Source organism: Microcebus murinus, chromosome 6 (genome assembly GCF_040939455.1).
Source record: "Microcebus murinus isolate Inina chromosome 6, M.murinus_Inina_mat1.0, whole genome shotgun sequence".
Classification (NCBI taxonomy): Eukaryota; Metazoa; Chordata; class Mammalia; order Primates; family Cheirogaleidae; genus Microcebus; species Microcebus murinus.
The window spans coordinates 39,050,305-39,066,749 of record NC_134109.1 but is presented as its reverse complement, the minus strand read 5'-3'; the positions used below and the strand labels follow the sequence as shown (position 1 = coordinate 39,066,749).

Here is a 16,445-nt window from a genome sequence, read left to right as displayed (position 1 = left end):
TTTGTACTCTAAATAGGGATACCATTTAACCAGTTTAACCATATAGTTCCCTAATCCATAGCAGTGAAATGATTTAAAGCGATGGATGACTATTAGAGTCACTGTACATTCAACAGATAATTTTTTTTTTTGAGACAGAGTCTCACTTTGTTGCCCAGGCTAGAGTGAGTGCCGTGGCATCAGTCTAGCTCACAGCAACCTCAAACTCCTGGGCTCAAGCAATCCTCCTGCCTCAGCCTCCCGAGTAGCTGGGACTACAGGCATGTGCCACCATGCCCGGCTAATTTTTTTTTCTATATTAGTCGGCCAATTAATTTCTTTCTATTTATAGTACAGACGGGGTCTCCCTCTTGCTCAGGCTGGTCTCGAACTCCTGACCTCGAGCAATCCGCCCACCTCGGCCTCCCACCGAGCTAAGATTACAGGCTTGAGCCACCGCGCCCAGCCCTCAACAGATAATTTTTAAGTGACTACTATATCCTGTGCATAATACTAAATGCCAGAAAACAAAGAAGAAAGTGCAAAAAGGCAAACGCGTACTTACACTGATACAAGTGCCATGCTGAAGGAAGGTATAAATCCCTGTCTAATCACAGAAAGGGTCCTGCATAATTCTACTTATAAGGGTGAGACAAGGCTTCCTGGCAGATGTGATACTGAGTGTGTCTTGAGAATTGGGTTGTTATGAAAGAACCCGGTCACTTTTGGGAATGGTTTCATGTACCTAGAGATGTGACTAGGCAGAGAGGCAGGGCCTGGATCTTGGGGGCTTTGTATGATAAGGGGTTTAAATGAGATTTTGTAAGCAATGAAGAGCCACTGAAACTTTTAGACTGGAAAATGAGGCTGGGATAAGCCAAATTCTAAAAGTTCCATCTGGGTGTAGTTGTAATGTGGCCAAAATGAAGACCAGACACTGGGTTAACAGGTAGGAGATAGTTGTAATAATTCAATTGAGCAATGGTAAGTGCCTAAATTATAGGAGTAACCCTAGAAATGCAGAGGAAGAAACTGATTCAAGAGACAGTAAAAGAGCAGGCTTGAATAGACTTGTCATCTGATGGACATGGGGAAGAGAAAGAAAGAGAAGGCTCCAAAGTGAATCCCAGATTTTTTGTTTGGTCAATTGGGTGAATAAATGCTGCTAAAATGAGGAACACAGAGTGAGCAACAGGTTTAGGGAGAAGATGATAGTTCAATTTTTTACACGTAGGATCTTAGGTGACAGAGACATTCTGAAAATATCTATTAGGGAGCTAGATTTACCAGCCTGGAGTTCAGGGGACAGGTTTAGGCTGGAACAATCACCCCTAGCAGCAGCTAGTGGCTTTGGCTATCAGCAGGAGGTAGACAGTTTGGAGAGCACAAAATTCTGGGGAATTTGGGAGCAAACTGCCCTACATGTAGTTCAAGAAGCTTCTGAAGTATTTCCTGTCTGACAGCTCAGGACATGGCAATAGTTTTCTAGTTCCTGCCCTCTTGTCTCATGCAATTCCATTCTCCAGAGTAACCATGGTAAGTAACATTTTAAAGTGTAAATCATTATTACTACTTACTTAAAAGCCACCAGTGGCTTCTCAGACTTACATCCAAACCCTATTTGGCCCAGACCAATAAAGCTCTACCTGTGAACTGGCCCCTGCCCACCTCTCTGGCTAGATCTATTTCATGACTCCTGGAGTTAACACTGTAATCCAGACACTGTGCTCCTTCCTCAGGGCCTTTGCATTTGTTATTCCCAATGTCTACAGTGCTCTTTTCTAGGTCTGCTGGCTGCCTGCCTCTCACCATTCAAATATCTCTGCTGAAATGTTACTTTGACCAATCTATGTCTTTCACCCTACCATTCCCCTTTCTCAATCTCATTACCCTTTGTTATTAACTTCACAGCACTGACCATCATCTGAATGTATCTTGTTTATTTCTTTAACATCTACTGTATTGGAAATGGTGATGTGCAAGGGTAAATTTCCACATTTATTGTTTCTTAAGGGAAACTGGAAAATCAGGAGGGAACCATATAGCTGTAGGCTTTGAATTCTCATTGAGGGGTTTTATTTAATTTGCTAGTTTCTCAGGAGCCACAAAAAATGTTTTTGTAGGGCAGTGACCTTGTCAAATGTTTGAAAATATTTGGTTAAAATATTACAAAAATGTAACCACTCCACAATCTTGACCCTATACTCATTTACTGAGCCACTGTTCATGTTAACTGGTTTAACTACATAGAAAATAAGCGGGACATTGTGGCTCATGCCTGTAATCCCAGCAATTCAGGAGGCTGAGGTGAAAGGATTGCTTGAGCCCAGGAGTTTGAGGCTGCAGTATGCTATGTATGATCACACCATTGCATTCTAGCCTGGGTGACAGAGCAATACCCCGTCTCTCTGAAAAAAAAAATTGCTAAATAAATAAACTGAACATAAAAGTCTAGACATAATACCCAAAATTAATTTGTTGGCTTTAACTAGTTTTACAGAATTGTGAGGTTGGTCCCCAATCCATTTTGTTGAGTCTCCCCTCTGTTTCAGTGTTGGAAAAATAGAAAATTACATGTCTTGTAATTTTAAAATTAGAGTCAAACTGTATCAAGGCTAAGTCTTCTACACACTAAGCAGCAATGCAGTTCTGCCCATGACTTTCAGTCAAACCACTGGTGGACCTAACTGTAGTGTAACAAGACTTTGGCGAAAGACAGTATCCTAGGGATGCCTGATACTGAGCTCTTTCAATCAGGTTGGGAAGAGAAGAGTCTCTGGGCCCTTCAATTTAATTCCATTAAACCTTTTAGAGTACCTACTGTGTGCCAAATACCACATTCAGCTCTTGGGACACAAAAATGAATAAGGCACATTTCTTTCCTTTAAGGAGGATGAAATCTAATACATCAGCTCTGAGTACATAATATAGTTAATTGCATAATTCTATACAAAGACTAACAGGTTACTTTTTTCCAAAATTACTCCAATTGGTCTTTTTGCCAGCCTTTGAAATATGTGGGGTTTTATTCTTACTCTTTTCTACTTTTCCAGGGATAAATAAAAGCAACATTTCCTGGTTTTTGCCTAGTAAGATGGGTTACTCATATTTTAAGAACCCCAGTATTCCCCAAATAACTTTTACTACAAGGTATGTATAAATATAAAGTTTATTTAGCATAGTGTTTAGAAAAATAAGTTCACATCATTTCAGAAAACAAATAAAACACTTAATTGTCCAGGCATAACCCCCCATTACAGTACAACATACATACTTTAGATCTCTTTGGTTGGGCAATTAAGCACAGAAATGTTCTGGGACATGCTCTGTGTGCCATCACCTAACAGTGCAGTAAAGACTCTGTTACCTCACCCCATGATATACATTCTGTATAGAGTTTCTCTTTATGTAAGGCACAGTAAAACCATATTGAGTATATAACTGGTTGCCTCTAAACATACAGTACATGCAACAAAAGAATAAAAGTTTTTGAGAACCCTGAAGCCAAAAGAGTCACATGCTATACAATTTAGATTAATTAAATATATGGTGGTAATGCTAATTTAAATTAACATGAAATGTATCAGATACCAAGTAACCCTTAGGCTCTATTGCCTAAATCTTAGGAAGACTTTAAAACATCTCGTGTAAAATGTAATTCTTTTCCCCACAGTTTTCCTGAAGTATTTTTATTGTGAGATGATCTGCCAAACCATTTTAAAGAATGAAGAACTGGTGGCTATGTACTAATGCACACTTGTCTAGCATGTAGCAGGGCAGGCTGCCACACATGCCCAATAATCCAACTTTTAACATGCAAGATACAAGGGCATATACAGGGAGATTTAAGGTCAGTGTGTGATTTACTACAGATTTTTACCTATGGCTATAACATCTACCTGCCTTTCATAACATAAGAAAGGCACTGAAACGTGTACAATTCAGTCTTTTCATTACTATAAATATACATGAGATATAAAGCAGTACAACACAGGTGCTTTTGATTGAGGAACAAATGCACCTTCTCTTTAAACAATAGACTGTCCTTTGCTAAATGTAACTAAGAGCTAAATGCCAAATCTGGCTGATAGAGTGCATAGATAGAGAGGCTTACACCAAAAACCCCACAGCCAGCAGCAGGGGTTGGGGTTTGCAGAGAGTTATTTACCCTTATTGTGATCTTCAGGGATCACTGGAGGGTCATTTGCAGCATTTTCAAGCATTGGTTTATGTAAGAGGGAAATTCTGTCAAATGAACTTCAAGGGTTCTGAGTCTGCCCCTTGGTATTGCAAAAAACATTTGCAATGCTGTGCAAGGCGATCATGGGATTTATCTTATTCCATTCACATCTACATGGGCTATATACCAACTGGCCCTTATTTTACTGAAGAATAGAAAAGAACAATAAATTCTTTATAATGTGCATTGAATCTTACCTGGTATATTGTATAGCTACCTGGAGTAATTGTAGGGTTATAATTACATCATGTTGGGAGTATGAATGGGTTTCCTAGGTAAGTCTTAAGTTTTGTGCTATTTTTCTTTTTTTTTTATAGGGAGAAAAGAGGAAGAACTCTGAATAAAGAGGCTTATTATACTTTTGGAAAACATATAAAACTTTTCCAGTTATATATATATAACATATATAACTTTTTAAACTTCCCATATCCTTTATTGGATGGGTATTTAAAAATAATTAGCAAACTCTTGATATCTGCAGCAATCAAGTGGAAAACATTATTTTTATGTAAACTACACTACAGAACCATGTAATTCATCTCAGTAACGTGATCAACACACACCCAAAGAAAAAACAAGCTCTCTAAGTAGTGGTAGAGTGGAAAAGAACTCTAAGACACCTGACTTTGTAAAAAACTAAACAAAAACATGTTTCAGCAGTTTAGGAACATTCACCAATTCTATAAAAAAAAAAGGATATAAAGAGGAATTCTTCATAGGGCTCCTCATATCTATGCCTGTAAGTTCCATTTACCATGACAGCCAAAGTTAAATCCTTTATGTCCCTTATGCTTGGCTGATTGGCATGTAGAGATATCCAGAATGGACCCTTTTTCCTGATCATTAGAAAAGCAAGATATGGTAACATCTTTATGTTCAACGACTTTAAGTCATCTCTGAAGAGATCATTTTCTCACTTTCCTGGCTTTTCAGAGACCAGAGAGTAACTTTACTCACTACATAAATGTATTTGCATTTTTACATCTTGTGTTCAGAGTCCTGATAAAAACTGTAACCACAGCTCACAACATTATCAAACAAGCTTCTTACAGAAACTCAAAAGATTTACTTTTAAAGAAGACATGATATTATAGTGCAAACAACAGTCATGTGTCATAGTGTAACAACAGATTCAAAACATTTAGAGCTAAGTTTTAACAGGACAAGATTTTTCTCAATAGAGTTTACATGTTCTTTCTTTACAATAGTTGTTTTTATAGCCTGCAGAATTGATTTTACATGGTATCTATAACTTATTTTCATCGTAATGAAAAACATCAACAATAATTAGTTGTTCAACCATTTGCATGATAAACATTATCTATAACATTTAGTGAAACTTAAGTTCTTCAGATTTAAAGCAATTTTGTGGTGAAATTAACCCTGTTAGATAGTAGAAAAGAACCATTAGTGCTTCTGTTGACATTTCCGTACCTTACTACTAATAAAAAGGCCACAAGGTAAAAAGGCACATAGAATTCTATAGAAAACATATTTAAATGAATCAGAGTTGCTAAATAAGGAATAAGGATGTGGAAAAAAGTACCAAAATTCCAATACTGGGAATTAGATTTCCTGTTTCAGTGTTATTAATATTGACCTTAGTTTACTCCTGATAAAAATCATTTTACTTTTAAAATCCTACAAAAAGTAAAACTTTGTTGGAAACAACTACGTTCACTTCCTGTTCAAACAATAAAAATAAATTAAACAGTAAGAAAACATTTTTCTTTTCAGTTCATAGCGCCTGAAGTATAAGAGAAACATGTACAGTATAAATAAAATTCACTGTACTCAAATCGTGCTTATAGAACTGATATATTTACATTCATGCTGAAGTTTGTTTCAGAGGTTTTAGTGGAGTTTCAAACTTTCTCAGCCATACTGAACTATTAGCAATTACATTTGGAAATGTGTAGAGACTTAAACCAAGACTCTCAAAAATGCTGAAAATGTATGTGTGTGTGTGTGTATATAAGTAGCTTAAATATATATATTTACATGTAATATATATATTTAAGCTACTTAACTTCAAAAATACACCCTTAGCATAGTCTGGAGTACCATTTATGCTTCTTAACCTTATCAATGCCCATGGAGTAAAGGTAAACAAAAATAATTACATTGTTTCTAATGGTCTGCAGCTATATTTCATTTTCTATGTTATATGTATACATTTTTAATTAAAAAAACTATCAAGTTCCATTTTGACCTTAGAATTATATTAAGTCAACTAAATGATACATTTTGATGTGATACAGTTCATCTTGATCCTTTGTCTCTATCTATTTAAAAGAGAATATCACATGTGAACAAAAAGGCTGCAGTAATGCAGTTCTATTTCTGTATTATTAAACTGTGATCTTCATGTAGATCAACCTAATGTCTCTCTGAATGCATTTATTTGTAAAAGAAGAGTGTTTTCCTTTAAATGGGAAAATGCTTTATGTCCTTGGGGCTTCATGGAAAGATTTGCTGATGCCAAAAAAAAAAAAGGCAGAGGGAGGAAATAAAATTTATAAGTCTTGCATATCTTCATCTAACTGGACAGTTTGGAGCTTGGCAAGCTCTTTTTTGTCTGTTTCCAGGTCTTCACAGACAGTCTCAACCATATCATCTAGGACATACTTGGATTTGGAGTCCAGCATCATTAAGCTACTGGTTGTTTTGCTTTCAGAATTTGGTAAGAAATTTTCTTTTATGTTAGCTACTGATTGTAGAACCAAACTATGTTCTCTGACAAAATCCTGGTGTACTGATGGGGAGGGGTGACCTACCTGGTCTTCAGTTGTAGGAACTATTTCTCCAAGGGCAGCCTGAGTCAGAGGGACTGACAATAGGTCTTGACCAGTAATAAGGGAGCAGTTCTGAAGAGTTGCATAGTTAGTGTTGCTGACAGATGTCACAGTAGATTTGCTTGCCACAGGTGCAGACATTGGCTGACTATCGGCAATGTCAGGGTTTAGCTCAGTGGGATTTAGCAGTGTAGGGGGAGTCAGGGAAAAATTGTGAGTTGGTGATACATTAACTAGTGAGGAGGCCAGTGCATGAAGGCCGCTGCCCGAGATATTTTCAGAAGACAGGTTTGCATTTACTTGTGGATTCTGATTGACAGGCATCAACTGAGAAAATACTAGGCTCCTCTCCAAGCCTTCCTGTTTCACGGATCCTATAGTCTGGCCTGAATTAGGAACAGTGTATACCACTGCACTGGGAGCAAGAGAGCTCAAGAAAACCTTTCCTTGCTGGGCTGTGGCAGACTCACTTGTAAATGTGCTCCCATCTGAAGTGCTTGAATTTACTGAAATATTACCTAGAAAAAATAAAGTACCAATTATCATCAATGGAAGTGATAAGGAAAGAAAAAGTTACGTCTTTACACACATGATTTTTTCTCAGGAATAGTACCTATAAAGAAGTGATACTTCTATGTAATGATTTAGCCCAATCCTGGTTCAGAATCACCTCCAACCTTTAAAACTACAGATTCCCAGGCTCTACTGCTTGAAAGTATGACTCAGTAAGTCCTAGAATAGCTGTATTTTTACCTCTCAAATAATTATGATGACCAAACTGGAGTGAGAACTACTGGTTTAGGAACCAACTGTGAAAAAAAAAAGATTTTTTTCCAAGTTCTTGATTTCAATCAAGTTTTTGGTTTATTATTACCAATTGGTATCTCTTAATTAGTTGACAGTTATTGCCAGCTCTGCCAGTTAGAACTAGAAAACAAAAATGCAAAATAAAATGCCTTTGTTCAGGACAGCTAAGTAACTGACATAAACTATAAATAAAAACATAGGAAATACTGCATAAAATGAGTTATCTAGGGGCTTAAAAGTTAACCATATAAACCTGAATAGACAAGATGCACACTTTTACCAAATCATAAAGCAACGTCAAGTCAACAAAACATTCAAAGATTTTTTCTTCCCTTTTGTTGTAACCATTATGAATTTTCAGTGTTGTAGCAACAGAAAGAATTAATGGTAACATTAAAATGTGCTTTCTAAAATAGGTATTAAAATAAAGAACCATAGCTAATGCTTCTCTAAAAGGTTTGTATCTTTTGAGGCTCACACTATAATAGTCTGTAGAGATCAGAAGTAGAAAAAAAATTTAAGTGGAAAGCTGAGATGTTCAAATCAGATAACTCAGACAATGTAGATAAATTCGACCTCCCCCACCACCATCAAACGAGACCTTTTTCTTTCTTAGTCTTTACGTAAGCCCAGTGAAATGATGGCAATTAGATGATCCAGACCTTCAAATCTTGCCATTGAAGGGAAGGTAGATTTGAGATGAATTCTGTAATAGAATCCAGATGGTCTTTTTACCCTTATCTTGAATTAGATGTTCAGGAAACTCTTTTTTGAGAAAGTAGCTCAATGTTAAAGATAATTAGTTCACCTAAAACATTTTCCTTCTTGAATTATTAGAATGTGATTATATTACTACCTATATTGATAAATAAGTGCCACAGAATTTTCTAAACATTTTTAAGCACCCTAAATGCAAAGAAATGTCTTTAAATGAAAAAAGAAAAGGAAAACTCTGAATTTGAACTCTTTTGAAAAATATAACCACTAGAAAGTATTCATCACAGAAATACTGGTGTTAAGAAAAACATTTCTAGGTATCTTTGGGTTATTCCTTAACATAAAAGTTTGCTTCAGGCCACATAAATGACAAAAACTGCTTTTATATGAAAATGTTTTACTTCAACTTAAGTATGCTTTAAAATTCTCATAGGCTGCTAAACTGTAGCAAAAAACCTCTCAAATAGATATTTTGTTGTGTGTTTGTCTTACATTGTTTTCTAGTGTATATGTGAACAAAATGATTATTTTTTATAGAGCCATAAATACATATGCAACATTTCTCCAACTGCTGTTGAATACAAATAAAATATTTTTGTATTTATAGAAATTATAACATATAAATTAAGAAGGTAAAGCAGATGTGATCTAAAATTTGATTTTTAAGTACAACTGCAATTGGATTACAACTTAAATAATAATTTAAAAACCAGGAAAAAATATCCACCTGAAAAATCATATAGGCACAAAATGTAACTTTGTAGTGATAAGAAAAAAACCTTTTAGATTATAAAGTGAGTAAAAGATATATTCTACTTTTCCATATAAATACTAACTGTAGAAAGCTTAAGTCTACCTTGTCTAGACATTTTAAAGGATGGCTCAATATCTGTTTTTGAGAAAGGATAAATTCCCAAAATGTTCTATTGAGAACAAAAATATTAATATTAATACATAACTGCTATAAAGAAACGTTGCTTATTGGACCTATCTGGTTACACTTATCCTTCAACTCACCCAACTGTCTAAGGATTGGCAGCCTTATCACTTGATCTTAGCTATTTTAACTGAAAACCCTATTCTTATTCCTATTAAATGTCTCATTTATAAAATTAGCTATTAGTTCACAATAATTTTCTATGGTAGTTCTTTTCTAGACTACACATGAAAAGTATTTCTGCTTTTCTTCTCCCCCAAGGTATGTAACTCATACTTTCTGCTCAAATTTGTTGTCTTTACAATGTTACCTATTGTTTAGAAATTTTCCTAAAGAGAGAAAAGGGGTTCTATCCACATTAAATTATTGTAAAACTAAGCACTTTGGCTTTCCCGGTGGCTTTCATATTTTTGCCCTATAGATGGTGACTTAGCTTAACTCTTTCAATAACCTGGAACAAGGAAGAACTGAATAGTATGGGTGCAGCACTGTCATGTTTTACTACCATATTGCCTAAAGAGAAACAAATGTACAGAATGAAATTTACAACAAGTTTTCCACAATGCTTTCAATAAGCTGAAGTAGACCATAGTTGTATAAACAACAGAGTGGTGCATAAATTGATTCTTTTAGGGGGTAAAACTATCTTAATAGGAAGCTGATCTTTTTTTTTGAGACAGAGTCTCGATTTGTTGCCCAGGATAGAGTGAGTGCTGTGGCATCAGCCTAGCTCATAGCAACCTCAAACTCCTGGGCTCAAGCAATACTGCTGCCTCAGCCTCCCGAGTAGCTTGGTCTACAGGCATGCGCCACCATGCCCGGCTAACTTTTTCTATAGATATTAGTTGGCCAATTAATTTCTTTCTATTTATAGTAGAGATGGGGTCTCGCTCTTGCTCAGGCTGGTTTCGAACTTCTGACCTCAAGCAATCCACCCACCTTGGCCTTTCAGAGTGCTAGGATAACAGGCGTGAGCCACTGCACCTGGCCAGGAAGCTGATCTTTAAGGTCAACAATCACTTATTTTGCTTTTGCAAAAATCTGGATTTTCATATTTGCCTACAAGAAGGCAAACATGCACGAACATCTTCCACTCCTGAATTCAAGGTCTATGTAACCTTTATTGCTAAATTCTAACCATTCCAATTTCTTTCATTTTTCTTTTTCTCTTTTGTTTTTTGAGACAGAGTTTCACTCTGATGCCCTGGGTAGACTGAAGTGGCATCGTCATAGCTTACTGCAACCTCAAACTCCTGGGCTCAAGTGATCCTCCTGCCTCAGCCTCCCAAGTAGCTGGGATTACAGGTGTGTGCCATGACAGCCAGCTAATTTTTCTATTTTTAGTAGAGACAGGGTCTTACTCATGCTCAGGCTGGTCTCAAACTCCTGAGCCCAAGGGATTCTCCTCCCTCTGTCTCCCAGAGCGCTAGGATTACGGGCATGAGCTACTGTGCCTAGCCCATTCCTATTTCTATATAGACAAAATGACACAGAGGGATCCAGACTTGGTCAGTGGAGAACTGGCATATCAAACCTCAGGCTTCCCGAATTTCATTTAAATGCTTTTACTGTAGACTGTTAGTAAAGGTACAAACATGTAAAACAAGACTTACTTTGTCTTCATAAATACACCCACACATTTAGGGGGTGAGGATACATACAGAGCAATAGACCCAATCACATATTGCTCTGGTTTTCTTTTGGGTCTGTTAGTCTTAATTATAGGAAAAATATAATATTGATCCAATCTTTTTAGCTTCTTCTAAAACAATTTTTGTCAAATAAATAACACTCAGGTAAAGGGTACACATTCTTATCAACTGCTTGACTAGCTGTGTGTTCTTAGCAGTTTTATCAATTTTTAATCTTAAAATGTCAAGCAGTAAGTTATTTTGTAAGCACTGATTGACTTATCATATTCCTGTAATTATAGAACTGGCAAGATTTGGTCTGAACTGTATTTTTCCATTTAGTGGCTGAGAAAATAAAAGCTCATCCCCATGATGTAAGGGAATTAAGCAAGCTGGATATTACATGGGTGTTGTGAAGGAGGAGAATTACATAAAGGCTATTCTGCAGCTTTGGCAGCCAATAAGGTATCTGAAAAGTGACATCAATCTATAGCTCTCACTAAATGCATCATTTACAACAGCAGACCAAAACATTTGCTGGTGCATTATGGTACCAATGAGACTTTTACCTTGTGAAGCTGCCACTGAGACAGGAGGCAGCTGCAGTGGAGAGAATCCAATGCTCCCATTAAGGAACTGGCCATTTGCTCCGGAATTGGGGATCTGGACAATGCCATACTGGTTAATTTGCACTGGTGTAGTAAAAGTCACTACAGAGCCCCCATCCTGGGAAGCTGCTGTTTGAATGTCTTCTCTTTTCACCTCAGTGCTGGGTATCAGCCCTGGGAATGACACAGGGGCACTGGGGCTGTAGGAGGTGGTAGCTGCTGAGTTAGCTGCAGAACTCTGGAGGACTTTGAATTCCTTCACATCCTGGGAGGTAGATCCCAGTATGTCAGTCATGGATATACCATTGCTCACAATGTTTGATGACATTTTTGGTGGGTTCAATGACACTGTCTGTGTATTTCCCACATTTAATCCATTAAGGATAACTCCACTGGGTCCCTGAATAAAAGAATTACCATTAAGGAAGACAGGTGAAGTACTTGCAGGTACCAAGCTTCCATTCAACAAAACTCCAGAAGAGCTTAATGATATCTTAGCATTTCCAATTTGTTGCATATATACTGGCTCCATATGACTGGAAAGGCTGAGGTTGGTGACACCATCGGATGAACTGGAGAGTGGGTGAGGAGACAAATCCTCATGTCCCTTGCTGGATTCATCCTCAGTGCTGGGATTGCCATCTGACTCACTGTACAGAGGAGGAAATCAAGACATTCAGAAGGTCAGGGGGATGACATTCTTCGAAGTGCCATTTGTTTGGAAAACCAGCTTCTAAACCTATTAAAAGCAGTATTTAAAGAAAGCACAGCAGGACATCTGCTAGTCCTGTTTAAACTATGAGGCCTTTCAGCACATTCTGACCAGCCAGAGAATAGAATCAGGGAAGATGAAAATTCAGCTAATAGTACTTACAGGAGAATAGTATTTGTTTTTAAAGCACTGAAGTGCTATTCCTTACTGTTAAATATGCTGCTACTTATACCATAGAAAAAAACTCATCAAATGAGGTGGTCAGTCTTTCCTGTTCAGGAACTCCTTCCCCTCCCCTCCAATCAATTCAGATTAGTGTTATTTTGGAGGTAAATGAAACTGTGAAAGGAGCAGGAGGTGGGAAGTGTTTGGCTTTATTTGTCAGTTAGTTAACAAGAGATCATTTTCTCACCTGCTCCCAAACTTCTACTCCACCAGACTGACAACTTTCTCATTCAACAAAGTGGCTGTCCTTGTTGTATGTAGGAAAGGCACTTTCAACCCAAGGACAGTTATGTGCAGTCGCCTTTGAATCCAAAGGAAGCCATAGGGGCTATTTAACATACAACATCCAGTGCCCTGGTGAAGTGGGAGGGAAAGGGTGTGGGTCACTCAGTGGCCTTTTAACCAGCAGACCTCGTCCCCAATGTCCTCCTTCCCTCTGTTCCAGGCAGGATTGCGTTCCTCAGCTCCCCGACTTGTGGGAAATACCAAATTGGGTTTGGGGGAGTAGTGGGAGGTTCCCATTTGGTCTGAGACTGGGAGGCGGAGCAAAGAGGAGTAGAACTCAGGCAGTTTGGAAGCCAGACAGGCCTTGGCTCAGCAGAGGATCCCACATCCCTGCAGTGCCCCGCGGTCTGTTAGCTTTCATGCTGAGAGGAGGGGATTTACCCGGGTTTTGGGCTGCGGGGCCAGAAGCGCAGAAAGCGCTTTGATTTATGAGCTGAGGCTGAGCCACCGTCGCCGTCTGCTAGGGTGACTCACCAGGGGTACGGGTAGATCGGGAGATGGGCCTAAACTAGGCAACTGGGCTGGGGGCAGGGGTGTGAAGTTAGTGAGGCAGCCCGGGGGAGACCCAGGGTGGGCGCCAGTCTTGGGAGCAGACGCGTCAGGGGAGTTGGCCTGCGCGCGGTGCCAGCTCCCTACCCTCTGCCCCCAGCCCAGCGGATTCCGACCGTGCTCAGAGCGCTGGGATCCGCGGCCTCTAGCGGCCTGGGGGCAGGTGCCTTGGCGTAACCAGCGCGCTTTCTCTCAGTCTCTCCGTGTATCTGCGGAAGGATGCGGGCATGTAGCGCTGCGCGTTTTGTTTTGGTTACCGTGAGGCCCGCACAGCGCTTCTCTCCCAGCCTTGGGCGAGAAACGCTGGAGCCATCAGACCCCCACAGGGACGCAAGAGCTGCAAGAGCCGGCTGAGGCCGGCTCTGGAATGCGCCAGCTGATCACCTTCACCTGGCCCAGGCAGGCTGGTTCCCTGGCTCCCAGGTTACTTCCCCGAGTAGAACCTTCGAGTTGCTCTTGGATTCTTTCACTCCTATCCCCGCGGGGCTGGAGACACCATCTCTTTAGGCGACCTTCTCCTTACTTTGCCTCGTCCAGCAATACACACAGACACGTACACCAAGTGTCTGACTGGGGAAGGTGCACAAAAGAGGCGGAAAATCCGATATTTTCTACTAGAGGGGAAAACACTCTGCCAGTCAAAAAGTTCAAACCCGATAGGGTGGGCGCTCAGGGAGGTGTTGAGTTGACGCGCCCCCACTCCTTTCCTGCTTGCTGTTCTCCTTAAGCCAGCCTGTTCCCCCCACAACCGTACCGGGAGGGAGCCAAGCAGTATTAGGGGCCGAGGAAGCAGCCCTTTAGCTCTGCTACCCGGGCTGCGCTGAAACCCGATCCGAAGGAGTTCAGAATCAGGTTTCAAAACACGCCAGAGCCGAGCCGCACCAGCACCCCACGTTGCCGCGGCCGCGAAGGGAACCACAGCGGGCAGGGTGAATGATTAACTCTGTCATATGAAACCTCGACGTCCCCAGACCCCTTCTGTGCCGCCAGCCCCCACACGACACTCCCCCCTCCAGAGCGGCCAGTACAACCTCCAGCACGGGCCCGGGGTGGGGGCAGCCGAACCCCGCGGATCCGGGAGCGTGTGCGCGCGCCCGGCCGGGTGGGACCTCGCGGAGGTGCAGACCCCGGCCGGCGCCGGCAGCCTCTGCGGGGCTCGGGCGGCAGTGAGAGCTGCCTCGCAGGCGTCCACACACGCTTCCTTCGCCCCGCCAGAACCCGGGAGAGAGTGGCAACTTCAAAGCCAGCGGGATGGGGGTGGGAAGCCGGGCAGCAGTGACCAGCCGAGGTGGGGGCGGGGAACGAGACCTAGGCGGGCGACGAGAAACTTCTGGGGGCAGAGGGGGAGGGTAAGAAGGAAGCTTCCCCCCGCCCCTCGCCACCGCCGCCGCCCCCCTCCGCCGGCCGGGGGAGCGAGGTGGGGGGCGGGGAGAGGTGGGCAGCCGGACCAGGCTGGTGGGGAAGGTAAGCGCCATGTTTGCGAGCACTAGGAGGAAAAGAAAGCTGGGAAGGGGGTGGGGGAGAGGAAGGGGGAGGAGGAGGAAAGTTGCTGCTCACCTTTTGGACTGGGTCTCGGAGGGGTTCCGGTCGCGCTGTCGCCGGTTCTTGAACCAGTTGCTGACCTGAGTGAGGGAGAGGCCGGTGATCTTGGCCAGGTGCCGCTTCTCAGCGGGCGAAGGGTAGCGATTCTGCTTGTAGAGCTCCTTGAGCGCGTTGCGCGACTTCTCCTTGAAACAATACACCGTCTCCTCGCCGTCCCAGATGGTGCGGGGCAGGGGGAATTTCCTGCGCAGCCGGTACTTGTCCACGGCGCCCAGCGGCCGGCCGCGGGCTCGCTCGGCCTCGGTGTAGCGCGCCTTGTACCAGAGCTGCTGCAGCAGCGGGTGGTTGGCCGACTCGAAGCTGTGGCTCTCGAGGATGCTGTAGAGCTCGGGGTAGATGCCCTGGTGGAAGGCCACGAGCGCCCGCGCCTTCAGCAGGCTCTCGTTGCCACGTAGCAGGTCGCTCTGGGGCAGGGACCACAGGAACCGGGCCAGGCGGTCCAGGTTGCCCCCCTGCTGCAGTGCCTCGCACACGCAGGCGACATGGTCGGGCGAGAAGGCCAGCGGGGTCTGCGCGGCGGCGGCGGCGTGGTGCCTGCCCAGAAGTTCCGAGTGGAGTTGTACCTGATCCGCCGCCGCGCCGGCCGCCGCCGCCGCCCCTTCCTCTCCGCTCACCCCGGCGGCGGCGGCCGCGGCGTCCCCCGGCTCCAGGGAGAAAGGAGCTGGAGCCGGGGGGCTCAGCCCCACCGCCGCGCCCCCCGCCACTTCTTGGTGCGCCTCCTGCCCTTCCGAGGCGCTTTCCATCCCATTCTCCTGCTTGATGTCCGCCGCACTTGCAATCTGCCCGGTGGGGGAGGAAGAGGACATTTTTTGTTGTTTATTTTCCTCCCTCCCTCACTCCCTCGCACTCTTTTCCTCTTTCTTTCCCCCTCTCTTACTCCTCCTTCTTCGTCTCCCTCCCCCCTCCCCTCCTCCGGAAAGCCCACTCCCTCCCTCCTGGTTTCGGCTGGATCTGGCCGATCAGGTTTCCCCCCGGCCACGCAGTCACCATTAAGATAGCTGCTAGAGCAAAGTAGTGTAAACGGATAGCTGCTTTCTGCCGTTCCCCCAACGTGACTCCTCCGGTTGCTGCATACTATATGGCACTGGCAGCCCGGCCGGCCGGGCCGCGCCACCTCATTGGCTATTTCGCATTCAGAGGGAGGAGGAGACACCGTTTCTATCCCTGTCGATCACTCGCTCCCACTCCACCCCTCGCCGTTCCCTCTCCCCCTCACCCCCAGGCACCTATACCTGAAGGGAAACGCCGACATTCTTTTCAGGCCATGCTCCTGGGCGGGAAATTACCTAACATGGCTTGAAAACTGGACAACTCTTTCCAAGAGAGGACCTACGACTCCTGAGGGAATATTAATTGTG

The 16,445-nt window shown here is 42.6% G+C and overlaps 1 protein-coding gene across 2 annotated transcripts; it reads right to left on the bottom strand.

The window, feature by feature from the left end:
• Positions 1-2,802: 2,802 nt before the first annotated feature.
• Positions 2,803-16,176, bottom strand: LOC105878308 (homeobox protein SIX4). Of its 2 annotated transcripts, XM_012777639.3 has the most exons (4): positions 16,075-16,176; positions 15,043-15,866; positions 11,676-12,364; positions 2,803-7,532 (listed from the first exon to the last, which is right to left on the bottom strand). In XM_012777639.3, exons 1-4 carry the CDS (start codon positions 16,075-16,077, stop codon positions 6,736-6,738), a joined length of 2,313 nt encoding a protein of 770 aa, XP_012633093.1. In that variant the 5' UTR covers positions 16,078-16,176; the 3' UTR covers positions 2,803-6,735. The 2 variants fall into 2 exon arrangements, with proteins under 2 accessions (XP_012633093.1, XP_012633092.1); XM_012777638.2 differs by lacking the exon at positions 16,075-16,176 and having other exon boundaries at positions 15,043-15,946.
• Between the last annotated feature and the right edge of the window lie 269 nt (positions 16,177-16,445).

Coding starts and splice junctions, on each gene's coding strand:
- LOC105878308 (XM_012777638.2), bottom strand. CDS start 15,893: ATGTCCTCTTCCTCCCCCACCGGGCAGATTGCAAGTGCGGCGGACATC. Junction 12,365..15,042: donor TCCGAGACCCAGTCCAAAAG/GTGAGCAGCAAC, acceptor TCCTCTGTACAG/TGAGTCAGATGGCAATCCCA. Junction 7,533..11,675: donor CTCAGTGGCAGCTTCACAAG/GTAAAAGTCTCA, acceptor TATTTTTTCTAG/GTAATATTTCAGTAAATTCA.